The sequence below is a fragment of the Otolemur garnettii genome, unplaced genomic scaffold, assembly GCF_000181295.1.
Source record: "Otolemur garnettii isolate 467f Iridium unplaced genomic scaffold, OtoGar3 scaffold00001, whole genome shotgun sequence".
In the NCBI taxonomy this organism is placed as follows: Eukaryota; Metazoa; Chordata; class Mammalia; order Primates; family Galagidae; genus Otolemur; species Otolemur garnettii.
In genome coordinates, this window is record NW_003852396.1 from 19093884 (window position 1) to 19113585 (window position 19702).

At 40.3% G+C, this 19702-nt stretch overlaps 1 protein-coding gene across 6 annotated transcripts in view; it reads left to right on the top strand.

The window, feature by feature from the left end:
* Positions 1-19702, top strand: part of DLG2 (discs large MAGUK scaffold protein 2) — a 2018366-nt gene that overhangs the window by 1857037 nt on the left and 141627 nt on the right. For all 6 annotated transcript variants that reach the window (XM_023511782.1, XM_023511784.1, XM_003780855.3 and 3 more), the window contains one exon: positions 4321-4435. In XM_023511782.1, the coding sequence (XP_023367550.1) occupies positions 4321-4435 (115 nt within the window). The remainder of the gene's footprint in view (positions 1-4320; positions 4436-19702) is intronic.

The following is a 19702-nucleotide window of genomic DNA, read 5'->3' on the forward strand; positions in this document are numbered from 1 at the left end:
TTTATCTCTGAGAGGCTGGAGACAGAGCTTCCTTGCTACACACACACCATTTATATTTATAAACCCTGATTTTATTGGTTTTTTGCTCTGATGAAATTACTTGTACCTGTATTTGTTTTATTTTTCCAAAAGGAGCAAGAAGAGAGATAAGTGCTTTTGAATAGAGGATCTAGGATGAAAATGTGTGTTGAAGTAGGGAAATTGAAAACAGGATGGATTCCAACTAAGGCAAATTCAATATAAATCATCCACAGTGAAGAATTTAAACACCATAGAATATGATACCGACCTAACATTTCAAAAGCATGGCAGACAACATCTCCGGCATCTAGTGAGTCATACAGTAAGGCACATACAATTTTTTATTGCCGCAAGTACCCTGCTGTGTTACATAAAATGTGGCGGCTACAAGAGCCTAATGGAGTGTTGATTGTATGTACACGGCTTAAGTGTCCAGTGTACCACGTGACTAAGATGAGGGGATCACAGAGATCTTTTCAGAACAATAAAAAATAATGAAGGGATTTGGAAGTGGCAGTGAATTGACAGAAATAAAGCCTTGGAATTGAATACAGTAGAACCTCCATAGCTGACCACTTCTCCACATTGACCACCTTCTTAAGTTCACCTGGTTTTCATAGACTGGACATGCTTCGCATGTACGTATCAGTACAGTAGGCCTAGCTCCTTCTGTTGGCCACCTCCAGTCTTTGAGTAACAGTGAACTTACAGAGATTCTACTACATTTAGTTTTGAAAAAAGTAGTACTAGAAGAGGTGCACGTTGTCTTTCTTCACTGCAAAAACATAACATAGAAAGTGAGCGATTTCAGTACCTGCAGCCATTTTATAGCTAAATTCATCTAATGATTCTGCTCACTCCCTCATTCTTCATTCATTCAGAGAATGTTCCCTGAGCACCTACTATTAAATGCCTCTCTGCACATCAGACACTGTGTTAGCAGCAGGGAATTCCCAGGAAAATGAGACATAGCTTCTGCCCTCAGAGAGCTCAGTTGAAGGGGACCACGGGAACTACACACGTAATTGTGTGTTCATGTGATAAATCCAATAAAGTGGCTAAGTGGTTAAACGAGAATTGGGGACTGGCACTGACTAGGGTGCTTAGGGGTAAAGACTTAGCAGGTGAGAGTTCATGCTTTTATCGTGGGTAGCGAGTTCATCAAAGTTGTAAAGGAGAGAGTCCTACCCTAGGACTACCCTACTCCTACCCTAGGTAGGGGCCAACCCATGGTATTCAGCCAGTAACAATGTGGAGCTTGGATTAGAAGAAGCCAGGAATTCCTGCTGTGTCCCAGACCACACCATTTTCTTCTCTGAGAAATATAAATGGCTGTTGTATGATTTTTGTGCCACACTGTGACGAGTACCTCCGCTTCCAGTGCTCTACTAGCCTGCCATGCTGTGCAGTATGCACTGAGATCTCTGTTTATATTAATAAACATAAGAGGCTAGACAAGCCCAGATATCTAATGATAAGGAGATTAACTAAATGTCAAACTATGGAATGCAATTAAGGATCTTAAAAATTATTTCTGTGTGTTTGGTAGATGGTAGGAAAAGATACAGGTACATTGTTTAAAAAGAACAAAAAAAGTCTTAGCACAATAGTTGTGGTCTCCTGTGCACAGACACAAACACACAAATGTGTGCGGCTCACAACCACAGCTGGACCTCTAGGGTAAGCTGCAGGGAAGGGAAGCAGTGAGAAAAGAAAGAGGAAAGGAGGTGGGGCAAGATAACCTCTTCACTCTTTTCTTCCTTCTTTTTTTTTTTTTTTTTAAGACAGAGTCTCAAGCTGTCACCCTGGCCCTGGGTAGAGTGCCGTGGCATCACAGTTCACAGAAACCTAAAACCCTTGGGCTTAAGCGATTTCTCTTGCCTCGGCCTCGCAAATAACTGGGACTACGGCACCTGCCACAATGCCCGGCTACTTTTTTGGTTGCAGTTGTCATTGTTGTTTTAGCTGGCCTGGGCTGGGTTTGAACCCGCCAGCCTCAGTGTATGTGGCCGGCACCCAACCCACTGAGCTATAGGAGCTGCCAACCTCATAATTCTTATCCTTTGTTCTATATGGTCTCAAATTTTCCAAGAAATTCACTTTCAAATTTAAAAAATAAGTGAGAAAATGCCCATGAAGCACTAAGCATAGTGTCTGCCATGTGACCTGCAGTAAATGTTAATTGACTCTTTTAGGGCAGAAAGATAATATGACTTGTTCAAATGATTTAGAACTGCATACAGTATCCTATCGGTGGTTTTAAATAAGTGTCTAATCTCTCTGGTAAAATGGAATGAAATAAATTTTCATTTTATTCTTAATAGATCTTAGGTTAATTATATAGTTAAATATGTGTTCTGCTTATTTAATCGTTTAGGACTTAATTATTAAAAACTATGTTTTAGCAGGAAGCTTTCCAAATGTGGATAATACCAGACATTGCTAAAGCACCAGAAATTCCCAGCTAGCTTATGACTTTATCTTAAGAATATTGAACTTTAAAAATATTTAACAGACAGAGTTTATTGTCCTGTTGTCTATTCATTGTTGAAAACTAATCTTTTGGGAAAATTCTCCCTGCAGTGACCAATAGATACTCAGTAAATTGAACTTAAATTTAATTTTATGGAACTTTTTGTTATAAGCAATTTGAAACACTCTGTAAACAGATTATCTTTTATTATATTCATTTAGTCATCCTTGTTTTTCATGAACACTGAATAAATTGAACTGAAAATCAAATTGTTTTTCGAAAAGAGGACTTCTATTAAAATTCTTCATGGTGAGTTTCTTTATAATTAAAAAAGCCATTTATAATTTGAATTAACATTTTCAAATGTATCTGTGGATAAGTTAAGTCTACTGAGTTTTCCTAAAGCATGACACTGTTTTGCCAAGGAAATGATAGAAAAGTTTCTAGGTTGTGATCAAAATTATTAAAACTTCACACCCCATCTCTACAAAAAATAGAAAAATTAGCTGGGCATTGTAGCACATGTCTGTAGTTGCCGGTACTCAGGAAGCAGAGGCAGAAGGATCGCTTGCCCTAGGAGTTTGAGGCTGCAGGGAACTAGGCTGACGCCATGGCACTCTAGCCTGGGCAACAAGAGTGAGGCTCTGTCTCTAATAATAATAATAATAATAATGAAATAAAATAAAACAAAACTTCAAAAGTGGTTTCCTTTTTTGGTGCTCTTTGTGTTAATAAATATCTAAAAACCTATTTGTGCTTTTTAATTTTTATTGGATTGATATGCCAAAAATATTCCTTCTATGAAGAAGTAGCGATGATTCCTATTTTTTTTGATATTTTATACCCATGTATTTTTTCAAGTTTGAGTGTTTCTGAAATGTATTTAATGTGATTGTGTTTTCTACCCCCATTTTTAACCCCAATCTCCGTCTTAGAATTGATAAAATTTGGCTCTTGGGCAGAGTTACAGTGACAAATTGCAGTATGACTCCCAAGTGGTCTATTTCCGGCAGCACCCGCAGCAGAAAAAATCTTATTTAAATTAGATGGCATATCTTATACAATTCACCAGCACATGCTTGATTCTCTGGTGCATCAGACTAAGAGTAACTGGAGGCACCCTTCAGTACCCCATAGTATTGGAGGTACCATGGACGGTTGTTTCTTTGTTGTTTCTTGTTTTTGTTTTGCATGTCCACATTCTCTCTTTATAAATTGAGCTTTTATTTTGAGATTGTTGTAGATTCACATGCAGTTGTATGAAGTAACACAGGGAGATCCCATGTGTTCTTTACTCAGTTTCCCCCAGTAGTTACATTTTGCAAAACTATAGCACGTAAAGCATACCAGATATCAACATTGGCACAACCCACCAATCTGCTATAGATTTTCTCAGCTTTACTTGTATTCATTTGCGTGTGTGCATTCGTGTATGAGTTTAGTTCTGTGTAATGTATCACATGTGCATTTGCCTGAATCTACCTCTACCAGTAAGATAGAAAACATTTCCATCACCAAAGGACACATTGTGTTCCCTGTTTATAACCACATCCATCTCCCTCTGTCCCCATGCCCCCCCCCACATCGTCCCTTACCACTTGCCATCCTCCTGTGAACTTCTCACAGATTATAAATTTGATAGCAGCATGTTTTCTAGGTATCTTTTGGAAAGTAACTGGTTTTTCTTTCCCCACTTGTGAATGGCTGTGAATAAATGATAGTGAGCAGGCGTATCCTTCTTGAGCTGGGTGTCTCCCTAGTGCAGGGCTGCCTCTAACTTTCTGAAGGTACAAAACCAAATTTACCATCTTTGCTTCCATTCCCAGATTACGCTCGATTTGAGGCCAAAATCCATGACCTACGAGAGCAGATGATGAACCACAGCATGAGCTCCGGGTCCGGGTCCCTACGAACCAATCAGAAACGCTCCCTCTATGTCAGGTAGGTGATGGAGAACTTCTTCTTCTGATCTGTACTTTGGGAGCAATCCAGCTGAGAAAACCAAGGCAATCAATACCTTGCAGACAATGGGACTTGTATTCCAATTAACCCGTACTCATCAGTACACTGCTGAAAAACCTTATGTTTAACATTTGGAAAAAAATTTGAAATGTTAGTAGGCTAAATTATTTAAAGATATCTACTCTTATCAAATTATTCTTTGACAAAGTTATAATCCAGGGTTGCGATGAAAAAATCAGAATAATAATATGTAATAATATATATAATTATATTTATAATTATATATAATTTATATATAATTGTAAATATATAATATATATAATTATATAATATAATAATAATCCATAAATTACAGTGAAAATAATGAGAAGAGACATTTTCATTTCTGATAAATCTTAAATTGAATACGTGAACCAAAACCCTGGAAATTTCTTCACCATCAGCATGAAAAAAATGCCTGTATCATTTCCTAACCTACTTGATATTGATTGCATTAACTTTGGTATATTGATTTGATATTAGCAATATTCTTCTAAAGAGTTACATATTTTTTTCTAAAAAGTCTTAGTGGAAAGACTTTCTTTTGTGTCATATGGTTATGAGTTATTTCTTACACCATCAAAGTTACTTGTTCCTTGACTGACAAAACTCATTTATTTATCAGAAAAAAAAATTGGTTGAACCTGAAATTCCTCCCAGCCTGTCATCCCTGTAGTGACCTTTTGAGTAAGATCCATCAGCACTCAACTGTAATAGGCTTCTCTTCCTAGCACAAGCCCTCTATATCACTCCCAACTTTATCAGTGCTGACTATACTTTAAAAATAAGCACTCATAGCCAAAGGAGGAAAGTGATGCCTAGTTAATGGTCAAAATGAATTTATGCACCATATGGAGGAACCGTGCCATCCTCATTGTATTTTTTATTGCCCACTCTGGAAGCTGAGGTCATATCCTCCTTATGCCAAACTTAACTTTCTTTTCCTGGCATGAGTTGTGTGTGTACGTGCTATATGATGTACTTGGGTTGGACTCAGTCCTGTTGGTTCTACTTTGGTTATCAAGTTATGTTGTGTGTGTATTAGGCACAGTAGGGGTAAAAAGAGAGCGAGAGTCTGGAAGGCACAGGTGCTCAAGGGCCTGGATTTGCTGGGCAATCTGACAAGCGTAGAGTCTTTTCTTATTCCATGGAGTTCCAGTACCCTTGATATTTAAAAAATGATCAAATAGACTATTAACCATCCAAATTTGGCCCAGTGCATTTCACAAGATTATTTTGACACACTTCATTATAATCCGTGGAAGAAGCTATCCAGAACTACCCAAAAGCATGTCTTGTAATCACATCACAAATACAGTGGAAAGTTAACAACCCCTTTGGTGGCTGTTTCTGTTCTCCTCACTTTTGGTGGGTTGCTGATCTTTGTGATACAGAATTATTTTTAAATCTCAAAATATTTTAGTCTTGAGTAGAAAATTTGGAAAACCCAACTGAGTTAATAGGATAGAGATAAATCAGCTAATGCAATCAAAACGGTTATATAGAATAAAACTGGAAGAAAATGACCAAATTGTTGATATCTTATTAAAAAATAGAATATGTAAAGATGATATTAATGCCACTAAAAGAAATTGCTGAAACCATGTTGGTAATAGTTTTAATGAAGGGTGTAGGACTAGGAACATTAAATGAAGTGATATGATGATATTATGTAAAACTAATACACTTATTTGAAAGAGTAGTGTTAATTAAAATCAAAACTTTATGTCCTAAAATAGTTTTTAAAAAAAGTATAACATAAAGAAGTGATGAAAAATTTAAATAACAAAGTGATAGTTGATGATTGTATTAAATGAGATGCAAAAATACTTGACATTTCCTGGAAAATTCCCCAAATGAAGTCTCTACAATATAGAAGTATGGTGTTTGGTTTCCAAATGTTCAATTATTTTTTTTTACTTCAAAGTATTACAGGGATACAAATATTTTTGGTTACGTGGATTGCCTTTATAACAGTTGACTCATGGTTACAGTACGCCCATCACCCAGATAGCGTTCACTGTACCTGTTAGGTAGGTTTTCATCTCCTCCCACTCCCTGGTTGATTTCCATTGAGTTTAACTTCCTTCTACGCACATGTGTGCTTATCGGTTAGTTCTAATCCAGGGTTCAATTATTTCTATTTAGTACCTAGAAGGCGACCTAAGCATCTAAATGACTCTAAGAGACCTAGAAATGGAAGAAATATGAGCCATACATATACAGTAACATCAGAGGGAAAAATCTTACAAGGGCCCCAAGGCCTTGTTCTCATACAGTGTGATAAAATAGACCCCCAAAATTTATTTATTTATTTATTTTTTATTTTTATTGTTGGGGAATCATTGAAGGTACAAAAAGCCAGGTTATGTGCTTGCATTTGCTGGATGAAGTCCCTCGAATCATAATAGTGTCCCACCCCCAAGAGATATAGATCAAAAATTTTTTAAAAAGGAAAAAAAAAAAAAGCAAGAACATGAAATGAACTAGCAAGGCCTACACGAAATCTTTACCAGAGAGGTTTCAGCAGGTTTGTATCTTTGCCTTTTTTCTTAAACATATGCCAGTTTTGACTGTGGGATTTTCATAGAGATGCTTGCTTTATCTAAAACACTCAAGTGGGACCAGTGCCAAGTGGTTGTGCTTATTTCAGAACCTCAACTACTTGCTCTGTCCTCTGACTGTATGTGGTATAAATGTGAGATGATGAGCACGTCTGTTTAATCTGAGAATGACATGCTGGAGTATTATTCTCCTCATTGCGCTTTGCTTTATGTAATCCTGGAGCCGGAAGGCACCTTAGTTATCATCACATCCACGGTTTGATTTACAGAAGAAAAGGCAAGGCCCCAAGAGAGAAGAGACTTGCCTGGGCTCCCTGAGCTATCTGCGGCAGAGTCAGCTCTCCTACCCGCCTCCCATACTTCCCCCACGGTACCCCACCTCCCGAGGACTCAGACTCTGGGTGTCAGCTGTGGAATGACCTTAGCTATGATTCCTGATCTGTGTCTGTCAGCCCAGCCCTTGACTCTTAAAGAATAGGTTCGCTGAGAGGAGAAATTCAAACACAAACTTCTCTGGGCTTTTTAAATAGGATAAACTGTGCTGTAGAACATATGGGAATTCCTTGGTATTATTCACATTTTTCTGGGAAGCCAAAACCTTAAATTAGAAAACAAGCAGCTTCTTTGTTCAGTGATGACCAATTTAGCTGACTTAGTAAAATATTTGCCTGCACCACAAAACCACTCTTCCCCTTGGAGTTATTTCCTCTATCCTTCTCTCTCTCTCTCTCTCTCTCTCTCACACACACACACACACACACTCTTGTGTGCACACTCGCAACCGCAGCCCTGCTCCTGCCATGTCAGAGAGGACCTGTCTTCCCAGGATCTTGCCGAAGCTGGCCTCCTTCCCCCACTGGAAATGGTCCATCCAGATGGTAGCAATTTGTTTGCCTGAAGTCTTGAAGGGAAGGAGAGGTAACCTGCACTATTTTGAGCCAGGCAGTATTTTGAATTTGAACCAACCCTTTCCATTTTCCAGTCTAGTTGTAATTATTTTCCCTCTTTTCCTCTTTTTACTGAGGTGCTGGAAGTACTTTGGTAGTGCTGTCCAAGGGAAACTGACTGTTGCCAGTGGTAGCACTGCCTACGTTGTATGGACATGATGGAGATGTGTTGATTTAATGTGCTACTTGGATTGTGTATTTCCTGCACTGTGAAACATACAGTTGTAGAAATTTGAAAGCAAATAAAGTGTAAAAATATTAATAAAATGTTTTCAAAATTCTCCACAAGTATATTATCAATTCTTCAAAGGCAGATGCACTGAGGCTCCTGAGCTACTGGGATCTAGATTTTGGTGTGTGTATTTTTTATCGCTTTCCACGTGGGCAGAGGGTGTAGGCAACTGCCTAGGTAAAGTGTTTATGAGCTCGTGAAGATCTCCCTGCCCCTACAATATGCCCTTCCGTTCTCACCTACCAGCTGCTAAACAACTGGTATAATAGAGAGCAAGGCTTTTCCTGCTACGAATTGAGATGTGCCTTTATAATCTAAATGCTATTCAGAAAGATCTGAGATATAGAGGATTAAATTTAAATAAGAAAGCTAAATGTCTAAAGAACAATCCTTTCTTTTGATGGACAGCCAGAGTGACTGGGACAATGGCAGAATGGGGAGGGCAAGAAATAAAAGTAAGTCAGTCCACTAATGGGAGTAGCATTCAAGGTCACCAGAAGAAAGGTAAAAAGAAAACTTGGCCCATGTTCACCTGAGAGTTGAAGCATTATAACTTCTCTGTTGTGAATGTTGGTTTAAGAGTCAGTGATATATCGATGAGTGGTAGCAGAATAGGAAAAAACACTAGAATTCAGAGTCATTTTGCTTTCTTAAAATCTTACTGGGAAAGGACCATGATTCCATACCCAAAACAGGTTAATTGGATGAAGTGGAAAGTATGAATAAAGTCTAGATTGGAGACACCAGAAGGCAGTGGATAGAGCATTGCAAAGTCAGATGGGCAGCGTGCACCAGTTAATGAGGGGCCTGAGAACTCATGTGCCCGAGCTGCACTCCTGACTTCTCTTAACCCTTACAACAGTACCACAACATAGATGTGATTTTAATCCCCATTCTATAGAGAAGGAAGGAAACTTAGAGACGGCAACACAGGTTTTTAAATAACCCGCACAAAAGGCCGTGTGGCTGAGCCAGATTCTTTACCCAGGTATGTGTCTCACCAAAGCCCATGCAGTGAAAATGAAATTAATCTTGTGGGGGCAATGGTTCTACTGATAGAACTTGTGTTTGTTTTATAGTTAATACTGATTTCCTCAAGGGAGGCCTGGTGTCTAACCCAGAATTCATAACTTATCATTATGAATAATAATAATTATGTGTAGGTTGTTTGCTAAAACTTGAGTGTCTCACTTATAAAATAGACATAATATCTAGTTCATAGGCTTGTTGTTAGGATTAAGTTAGACCCAGTCTGTGAAAGAGCCCAAGGGGGAGGTCTCTTTATACCTTCACGTGCTTGGAACCTGCCCCCTAAGCTGGCGCCTCCCTCACAGCAGAATCCATCTTCATTCTTCGTGTGTATTTCGAGACTCATCAGCGTGATGCACTCTCTTTCAGGCTTTTGCATTTTTAATTGTATACTGAGTTGTGGAATAAAAGCTTTGTCTTCAAGCAGCTAATTTTATGCCAGAAATAGAAAGGAGGGGAAGGGTTGCTGGGGATCTGGGGGCGTTTTCTCCTTCCCCTGAAAACATAGGCTGCCCCTGATTTTTAAAAAGTTTTTAATTTGGCTCGGTGCCCGTAGCACAGTGGTTATGGTGCCAGCCACATACACTGAGGATGGTGGGTTCGAACCCGGGCTGGGTCAGCTAAACAACTGCAACAAAAAAATATCCAGGCATTGTGGTAGGTGCCTGTAGTCCCAGCTACTTGGGAGGCTGAGGCAAGAGAATAGCTTAAGCCCAAGAGTTTGAGGTGGCACTCTACCGAGGGCAACATAGTGAGACTCTGTCTCAAACCAAACAAAAGGTTTTTAATTTTTAGATTTCTATAAGAAGGACAAAGTATAATGGAGGCCCTTCCATTGACCACTGTGTTTTTTCCTCTAGTTCTCTACCTCAATATTAAGAATCTAGAACTCATCATTATTAAAGGTTTTCCTATCATTCATTCATCGAGAAAACATCCTCTGAGCCTTAACCATACTCCTCGACCTCATAACTGTACTATTCTCTGGAAAAAAATCAATAGGGCATCTTTTCTGCCCTGAGGAGCTCAAAGTTTTTCTAACAACCTTGATTCTGCCTCCTTACACACCGTCCCCATCCCCCATGATAATCATATTTCCAGAAATCTCTTATTTCTAGAGTTGGTACTTGGCCTCATAGTTCAAAATTATTACTTTCTAGAACAAACCAGATAGTTCTAGCCAGGAAAGAGAGCAGAAGAGTAACAGCTAGGACATAGCTTGCTCATAGGAGAGAACAGGTGAGAGTGGAGGGCATGAAAAAATTGAGGGATCCCTCACCCTACATCATGAAGGTTAGGTTAGCAGCAAGAGAATAGACATAAGACGTGTGTGGCTTAGTCTTTGAACAATGGCCAACACTTCATTAAATACTTCATGTACTGTGTCATATGAACTTTTTGAGTGGCAATTGAAAGTGATGATTAAACAGAATAAGGTATTAGAAGCACCGTCAAGGACTGACTGCACCAGCAGGCGCTCCTCCGTATTCCTCTGGGCTGTGGGACTGCCTTCCCGCAGCCCTGCCCCTCCGTGTTCCCCTGGGCCGTGGGAATGCCTTCCCGCAGCAGTGCCCCACCGTGTTCCTCTGGGCCGTGGGAAAGCCTTCCCGCAGCCGTGCCCCTCCGTGTTCCTCTGGGCCGTGGGACTGCCTTCCCGCAGCCCTGCCCCTCCGTGTTCCCCTGGGCCGTGGGAATGCCTTCCCGCAGCCTTGCCCCTCCGTGTTCCCCTGGGCCGTGGGACTGCCTTCCCGCAGCCCTGCCCCTCCGTGTTCCCCTGGGCCGTGGGACTGCCTTCCCGCAGCCTTCACACACACCCTTCCTGCTTGTCAACCCACCTGCCCCTCCACTGGAGTGTGAGCATCTCAAGGATGGAGATTTCGTCTGCTTAAAGTCTGCATCTGTACAGTCTGGGGGTGTGTACGTGTGTGTGTATATTTTCTTTTTCTTTTCTTTTCTTTTTTTTGAGACTGAGTCTCACTTTATCACCCTTAGTAGAGTGCCCTGGCATCATGCCTCACAGCAACCTCATATTCTTGGGCTCAAGTGATTCTCTTACCTCAGCCTCCCCAGTAGCTGGGACTACCGGTGCCCACCACAATGCCAGGCTGTTTTTAGAGATGGGGTCTTGTTCTAGCTCAGGCCAGTCTCAAACTCATGAGCTCAGGCAATCCGTCTGCCTGGGCCTCCAAGAGTGCTGGGATTATAGGTGTGAGCCACTGTGCCCAGCTCTCCTGTCTGGTATATATTAAGAGTAACTGCTAAATCAATCAAATGAATAAGTTATGGATATCACTAGATTGGAGAGAGTTTAACTTTTATTTTTTCAATTGGCAGATAATAATTCAATACATAGTGGTACTGGTTCAAATTTGAACCCTAAGGTCCTAGCCTTCATTGGCCACGCATCCTTAGCAAAGAGGCACAAGGTTTCCCGCTATGGGACACCACACACAGGGTGAGAGGATCATAGGACCTTCTGAGTAACTTAGAGCGAGTATGATTGAGAAGACATGAGTTTAAGTATTTCTAAATATTAATTAGAAAATACTACGTAGGATGCTCTCAGAGGCACACAGATGGGTCAGACATGCCCTCAAGGATCCAGCTAAAGCTAGTTGCGGAAAACAGATGAAAATAATAAAACATTATTCTGAACAGAGACTCAGGATCTGACAATACATTTGGGGTAGGAAATAGGGATGATTTGAAAGGCCAACTATGATGAGACTTCTCACAGAACATTCCAGAAGGAAAGCTTTATTTTGGGGGGGAGGGGGCAGTGTCACAGATACACTGTCATCTTTGGCAGTGTGTTTTCTCTCGGCAAGAAGTAGACGTTACCACAGAATGAACAGCAAGTCTTTTAGAATATTGGCTCACCCAGTGACTTACTCATAAATGCATACCATAATGGAGTAGGCAAAAAGCCCGAGGTTTAGAGTCAGAAGTACCTGAGCTGAAATCTGGGAAAACTGCTTTTCTTTTGACATTAACAACTCATTTTTTCTCCCTCTAGGCCTCCAGTTTTCCTATTAAAAGAAAATGTTAAATGTCATTTAAGTGATGAGGAATAATATTTATAAATCACCTAGGATCTATATAAACTCTTCCAGAAATTAGAAGAGAGAATACTTCATAGCTTTTTACAATGTTAACATTACCTTGGTACCAAAATATAACAAGGTCAATATAAGAAAAAAAATGCATAGCCCAGTCTTTCTTATAAACATAAAATCCAAAATCCTAAATAAAATATTAGCAAAATAAATCCAGTGACATATAGAAAGAATAATATATCATAACCCAAGGGAATTTAATACAGGGGTGAGAGATTGTTTTACTATTAGAAAATCACATTAACAGAATAAAGGGTAAGAATCAGATGATTGTCTAAATATTATAGAAAAAGCATAAAATTCAAATTCAATAAAATTTAAAACTGATCTATGACAAAAATTTGTTAACAAACTTGAAAAGCAGTGGGCTTCCTTAATCTAATAAAAGGTAAACATACTCACTAATGAAATTTTGGAAGCTTTCTCTCTGGAAGCAATTATGAGACACCTTCTATTAACACTATTTTTCTATCAACATTGCTATTAAATGAAGTTTTCAAAAAAAAAATGATCAGAAGGTATAAATAAGTGACTATAGTAAGATTACTAGATACAAGATCAGTAGCAAAATAATCAGTTGTGTTTCCATAAAATAATGCTAACCAGTAAGAAAACTAAAATGCCATTTATAATAGGATTAAAAAACATGAAATACCTAAGAATAAATCAAGCAAAAGAATATCACTATTCAAAAAATCCACAAAATGGGCTCGGTGCCTATGACTCAAGCATCTAATGCGCCAGCCACATACACCTGAGCTGGCGGGTTCGAATCCAGCCTGGGGCCTGCCAAACAACAATGACGGCTACAACCAAAAACTAACCGGGCATTGTGGCGGGCACCTGTAGTCCCAGCTACTTGGGAGGCGGAGGCAGGAGAATCACTTGAGCCCAGGAGTTGGAGGTTGCTGGGAGCTGTGATGCCATAGCACTCTACCCAAGGTGACAGCTTGAGGCTCTGTCTCAAAAAAATAAAAAATCCACAAAATGTCATTAAAAGAATAGGTATAGGCTCGGTGCCTGTGGCTCAAGTGGCTAAGGCGCCAGCCACATACACTTAAGATAGCGGGTTTGAATGTTCACAGCAGCATTTTTTGTAGTAGACTAAACCTGGGAATAACTAAATGTCCATCAACAGTAGATTAGGTATATAAATTGTGGTGTGTTTACACAAAGGAATACTAGACAGCAATGAAAATGCATAGCTCCTCCAGGCCAAACAGGGAAGAATCTTGCAAATATAATATGGAGTAAAAGAAGCAAAGAAGCCTCTTTGTCTCTCTGTGACACGCACACAATAATATAATATAATATGATATATATGAGTTTATAATATATATGATATATACGCATATCATATATACCAGTTATAATATGTATGATATATATATATCAGTTGTAATATATATTTTATATATGTATATCCCTGTCATACATATGATATATATATCAGTTATAATATATATTATATATATCAGTTATAATACATTATGATATATATATATATATATCAGTTTTCTATGTTGCTAACAAATCCCCACAAACTTAATGGCTAAAAAAGCTACAATTATTAACAGTTCTATGGGTTAGAAGACCTTTATGAGTCTCACCAGACTAAAATTAAGGTGTTGGCAGACTGTGTTCTTTTCTGGAGCTTCTAGTGGAGGGTCTAATCAGGCATCTTCAAACTACGGCCCGCGGGTCACATGTGGCCCGCCCAGGACATTTATCCGGCCCTCCAGGTGTTTTTGCCACCACTGCCTGTCCTGCTTAGCAGCAGACTCATCCCGGGGCCCACAGTGCCACCCTCCAACAGTCTGAGGGACAGTGAACTGGCCCCCTGTTTAAAAAGTTTGAGGACCCTAGTCTAATTCCTGCTCATTTTGATTGCTGAAAGAATTCAATTTCTTGCAGTTATAAAACCAACATTCCTGTTTTCTTGCTACCTGTCGGCCAAGGGCCATCCCCATCTTCTAAAGACGGCTGCATTCCATGGCTCACGCACGGCCCCCTTCCTCTGTGTTCAAAATCAACAGCTCCAACTTGAGTGCTTCCCGCGGAGCATCTCTCTGCCCCACTTGGGAAAGAGTCTCTGTTCTTAAGGACTCACGTGTTTATTTTGGACCACCAGGGATGATCCAGGATAGTCTTCACATTTCAAGATTCTTGACCTCAATAACATCTGCAAAGTATATTTTGTCATGTAAAGAAACATATTTATAGATTTCAGGGGGCTTGGATATCTTGGGGGTGGGAGGAGAGCTGATTCTGCCTACCACCAGCATATGATTCCATTTGTGCAACATTCCAAAACAGGCCGAATGAACCTGTGGTGATAGAAACCAAGAGAGTGATTACCTTGGGGATCCTGTTCCTAGGACAGGAGTAATAGTGTGCATTCTGCGGGGCTGCTGTAAGTATGATATGCCACAGAAATGTTAATTGCCTTTAAAGTGACTGTCACAGAATGGGCTTATTACTTCTTACTCCTGCTTCCTTTGTTCTTTCAACCCCGACTTTCTCATTTCACCTGTAAAAGTTCTTCAATCAGGACTTTGAGACAGAATAAGGTGTTCTGAAGGCTGCAGCCCCTCTGTAACAGTGCTTCCCAACTTGCCTTAAGAAATACAAATTTTAGCAAGAACTCCATCTGCTCCTTACATTAAGGCAAGTTTGGGAAAGAGTGATCTTTGAAATTTATTTACTTGAAACATTGTTGAAAATGTAAGAAGTGCTTAAAGATCTACTCCATCTCCATCCAAAATACCATTTGCTGCATTTTGTAAACTATATGTAATAAATCAGCCCCATTCTACCAAGGAAAAAGAAGGACTTTTTAAAATACTGGACAGGTTAGTATAGAAGCACCACTCAACGCGTCTAGAACTTAATTTGATGCTAGAAGTCTCAGTCTGTTGTTCTCAGAGTATAGTGCAGGCCCTGAACAGAGAGTAGTTCCATAAATATGTGTTAAAATCAGTGAAAGTAAATAAGACACCTGATCATCATTTCTTTGTGTTGTTACACTTTTTCCATTAAATCGTGTTGCAGTTGCCCAGGCCCATGACTTCTTGAGTGCCAAGAAAGAAGTCTGGTGAAACTTAAGTCTGTAACATTCCTTTCACATACTTTTTTTTTTTGAGACTGAGTTTCATTATATTGCCCTCAGTAGAGTGCGGTGATGTCACAGCTCATGGCAACCTCAAACTCTTGGGCTCAAGCGATTCTCTTGTCTCAACCTCCCAAGTAGCTGGGATGACACAATGCCCAGCAATTTTTTTGGTTGCAGTTGTCATTGATGGTTAGCAGGCCCAGTCAGGCTCGAACCTACAGCCTCAGTGTACGTGGCCAGCACCCTACCCACTGAGCTATGGGCACTGAGCTTCATTTCATATACTTTTACCTCAAACTTTTTGTTCATCCCTGTCACAAACAACTATTGATATGTTATATGCCAGATGCTTAGACATATCCAAGGAATATAAGGATAAAAATACTCAATTCTTGATTTAGGGTACTCCCATTACAGTGAAATGAAGATCCCATAATAAAAGAAACTTCAAATCTATCTCACCACCCTCCAGTGAATTTCTAATTTACATTGAATAAAAGGAGAACTCCCATGATAAGGAGTGTCTCAGACTCTCTCCTGCTGTATCCAGTCCACACTGGTATTCTCTCCTGGGAAGGAACAAAAAGTCTTTGGATAGTTTCACTAGTTGCCTAGTCTTGCTTTATCTCAGTGTTTCCCAGCTGTGGCTACACGTTAGAATCACCTGTGCAGCTCTTAAAACCCCCGACGTCTCACCCCAGCCCAGACCTATTAAATCAGAGTCTCTCAGAGTGGATCTCCGGGTATCAGCACTTTCTAGAGCTCCTCTAATGACCCCAGTTGTGCAGCCGAGTTGAGAACCACCACTTTAGCGTCTCTCTCCTTATGTTTTCTTTTCTTTTCTTCTTTAATTTTCTTTACTTACTCGGCTCATGTTTAAGCTGAAAACAATACTTTTAAGAGTCTCAGACTCTATTCATGGAAATCTAGTACAAGCCTGCAGCTACTGGGAAGGGCAGTTCCTGGAATGACTTTCGATTTTGATCACTTTCAGCAATAGTTGACTCAGAATTTGGAAAGAAACCTGATCCTGACGCTACAATTTGCTAACGCTTAGCAAAAGTGAAATCTCCTAGATCAAGACTGAATAACTTTAGAAGGCAGATTGAAAAGGATGCTAAGATTCCTTGAGAATCATAATCTTCATGTTTTTTTCTTCATGAGAAATCTAACCTTCGTGTTTTAATTTCCAATGAATAAGAAATGAACTGATTAGAAATTCTTAATTTTCATGAGATCCCTTTGAAAGTGTTCAGAGTATAGATGAACCTTGAAGAATCTGGTTTGAATGTGTGTGTGTGTGTGCACATAAGTGCTTTAATCAATAGACAGCAAATTCAGGTACAATTGGATGTAGCCGATCCTCATTTCTGGTTCTTGGCGCTCCCCTCTCCCACACTCCCTCGGCAGCCCACCTCCTCAGTCGACCCTCCCCCGCCTCTCCCTGTGCTCTCCTGTGTATCTGCACCTCTCCCTGCCTAAGGCTCAGCCTATCCCAGCCTCAGCGGTTGGTTGGCATGGGAACATTAGATGAGCCTGCCTGGTGGGAGGGATGTTCTGTTTCCAAGTGAAAATGGAAAAGATTCAAATGTGATTCACTTCCAGGCATTTTAACCCTTGAGTGTATCCATCTGTTTGAAATGGAGCCTTGGCTCCTCGCTCCTAACCTCACAGGTGGAGGGGACCGTCCTGGCCTGGACATGGCCACCTCTGCTGCCTCAGGCCGCGCCTTGCTCTTCCATTCCTCCCTCCCTTTCCTCAGGCCCCTTGTAAAATCTTCCTAGCGTCTCTTCTTCCTTTTCATTCTGTGAAGAGGTTCTCAGTGGTTTTCCAAGGCTCAGTTCAAGCACAGGCACCGTGCCTTCCTAGAAGCTTTCCTGGCACAGGTCTTCCCCGAATCTCACAGCACTTCAGTTACGATTGGAGGAAACTCCAAGTGTAGGTGACTTTTTCTCTCCCCAAACTGTGAACTCACTGAAGGAGAATCATGCTCCTGCGGAGAGCATACATGTCCCTCCCATCCCTGGGGGGAGGTCTTGTCGCTATCAATTCCTAGATTTGAGATCTCGCACGAGTCATTTATTTCTCTGAACCTCCGTTTTCTTGCACCTAAATTGGAAACGATGGCACCTAATCTGCCTACGGGGTATCAGGTGCTGACTCTGTTTTAGGGACTTTCCCATTTAATCTCATTCAATGCCCACATTAATTCAGTGAGTGGTAAGGCAATATTAAGGCACAGTGCTGAGAAGCCGGCCCTACACCACACAGCTACCACGTGGTAAAGCCAAAATGCCAGCCCAGATTTGGCTCTTGATTACTCTGTCCTCGTCCCTGTGTGTGGACATACACACAGCACCTAACCCTGTGCCTGTGGCTGGGGACATGAGGAGGGTGTGAGTGGATAGATGAACGGATGGATCCATGATTAATCGCCTTGGAAAAAGCATGATCCTAGGCATTCCATGGGGCTCCGAATGGAAAATTAAACTCCTTCCTACGGCCTAAGCCTGATACGCACAGCTTCTCTAAGCTTGTGGCCAAGGTCAAGAGTAGAAAGGCTTTTCTCATCTCTGTTTATACCTGTGTGCTAATTCAAAAACAAGCTTCCCTCCTGCTCAAACAGCTGCCCTCCCACAAAAGAAGCTAAAGGCAGGCTGGCTCCTTGAGAGCTGAGAAGCAGGACAAAAACCTACTAAGTCACCTTGACAGCTGCCACCTGGAAACAAGCCCTCCGTGTGCCATGCTCCTCTCCTCAGTGTACAGTCACAGCACCTTACCATCCGAGAGGACAAAGATGGGGACAGTCCAGCAATGCCACTCAAGGGGACATAGTTAACCTTTAGTGTAAACCATTCAGTGTATTTCTACAATGCTCTTTTCTAACCATGACTTCAGCAAAAGAAAAAATAGATGTGCTCTTACTCAAGTGTTCCTATTTTTATGTACAGATAGTGTGAAAAACCTCTTTTAATGAAAGGATTCTATGTTGTAGCTTAGTGTATGTAAATAATGCCTGAGGATTTACAAGCAAAGAACAAAGCTTGTCAGTGTATCTAGGACCAGCCACCACACAATTTTACTTTTTTACAGCATGATTCACTAATAGACTTGGTTACCAGGCTACTGATATTTAAAATTATAGTGCTGAAATTATTAAACAGCACGGTCTCCTACAGAATCCTGGAAGCAATGACTATGTAGTAACTCCTTTCTATCTTGCCCCCTCGCCCCCCTTTTCCTTCCCTCCTCCTCCTCTTCCTCTCTCAATATACATTGCTTTAAACCCAATTCCTTTTATACTCAAAAGAGCTATGCAATTGTTTCTCCAGTGCTAAAACAAAGAATTTTTTTAATACCACAGCCAATGAAAGTTCTGGATATAATGCCAAAACTGTGATTCACTCCAGCGCGCGACATAAATAGATTAGACAATTAGACCTCTCCTTGTGCAATCCTATTGTTTTGGATCTAATTATTTTTGAAGACAATAAAAGGCCAGGAGTATTGATACAGCAATGGTTTTGTGTTAATTTTTAAGCAACCTGTGTAGAAAGCCACAATAACGATGCGTGATTTTGGAAAGTCATTTCTATTCACGAAAGCTCAATCTGCTAATCTTTCTATTGTGGGTAATAACAGTGCCAACCTTATAATCACGTCATGTAAATAAAATCAAATGCTGTTTATAAACCACTTAGCATAGTGTTCAGCCTGCATATAAATGATAATTAATAAATAGTGGCCACTATGTATTAATATTACTATTACTTCTGCATTGGATAGCCACCAGGTGTAAATGAGATAACGCACTAAGTTGCTTGATACACTTCTAGGTAGACTGAATGTGTTTAATAAACAAGGGTTTGTTCCCCTGTAACTATCACGTATTCCTTAGTTGGGGGCTATTCCACTATTTCCTAGTTTTCTTCTGTTTCCTCTTTTCTTTCTTTGTTTCAGTGCCAGTCAAATGGCAGGATTTTATAAGTCTTTAATTACCTTCCCACATCCCTGTTACTCTGTTTTCAATCTTGAACCACAGGTAGAGACTTTCCTTTTCCCATCTTGATACAGATTCATGCAGCACCACCAACCTAGGTTTGAGTTGTAGCACCACTTATTTCTTTCAGATTTTTTTTCATGTAGAAAAAAATCACATGGGTAGGAAAAGGTAATCTCGGAGGTCCCTACCTATCTGACATCCACT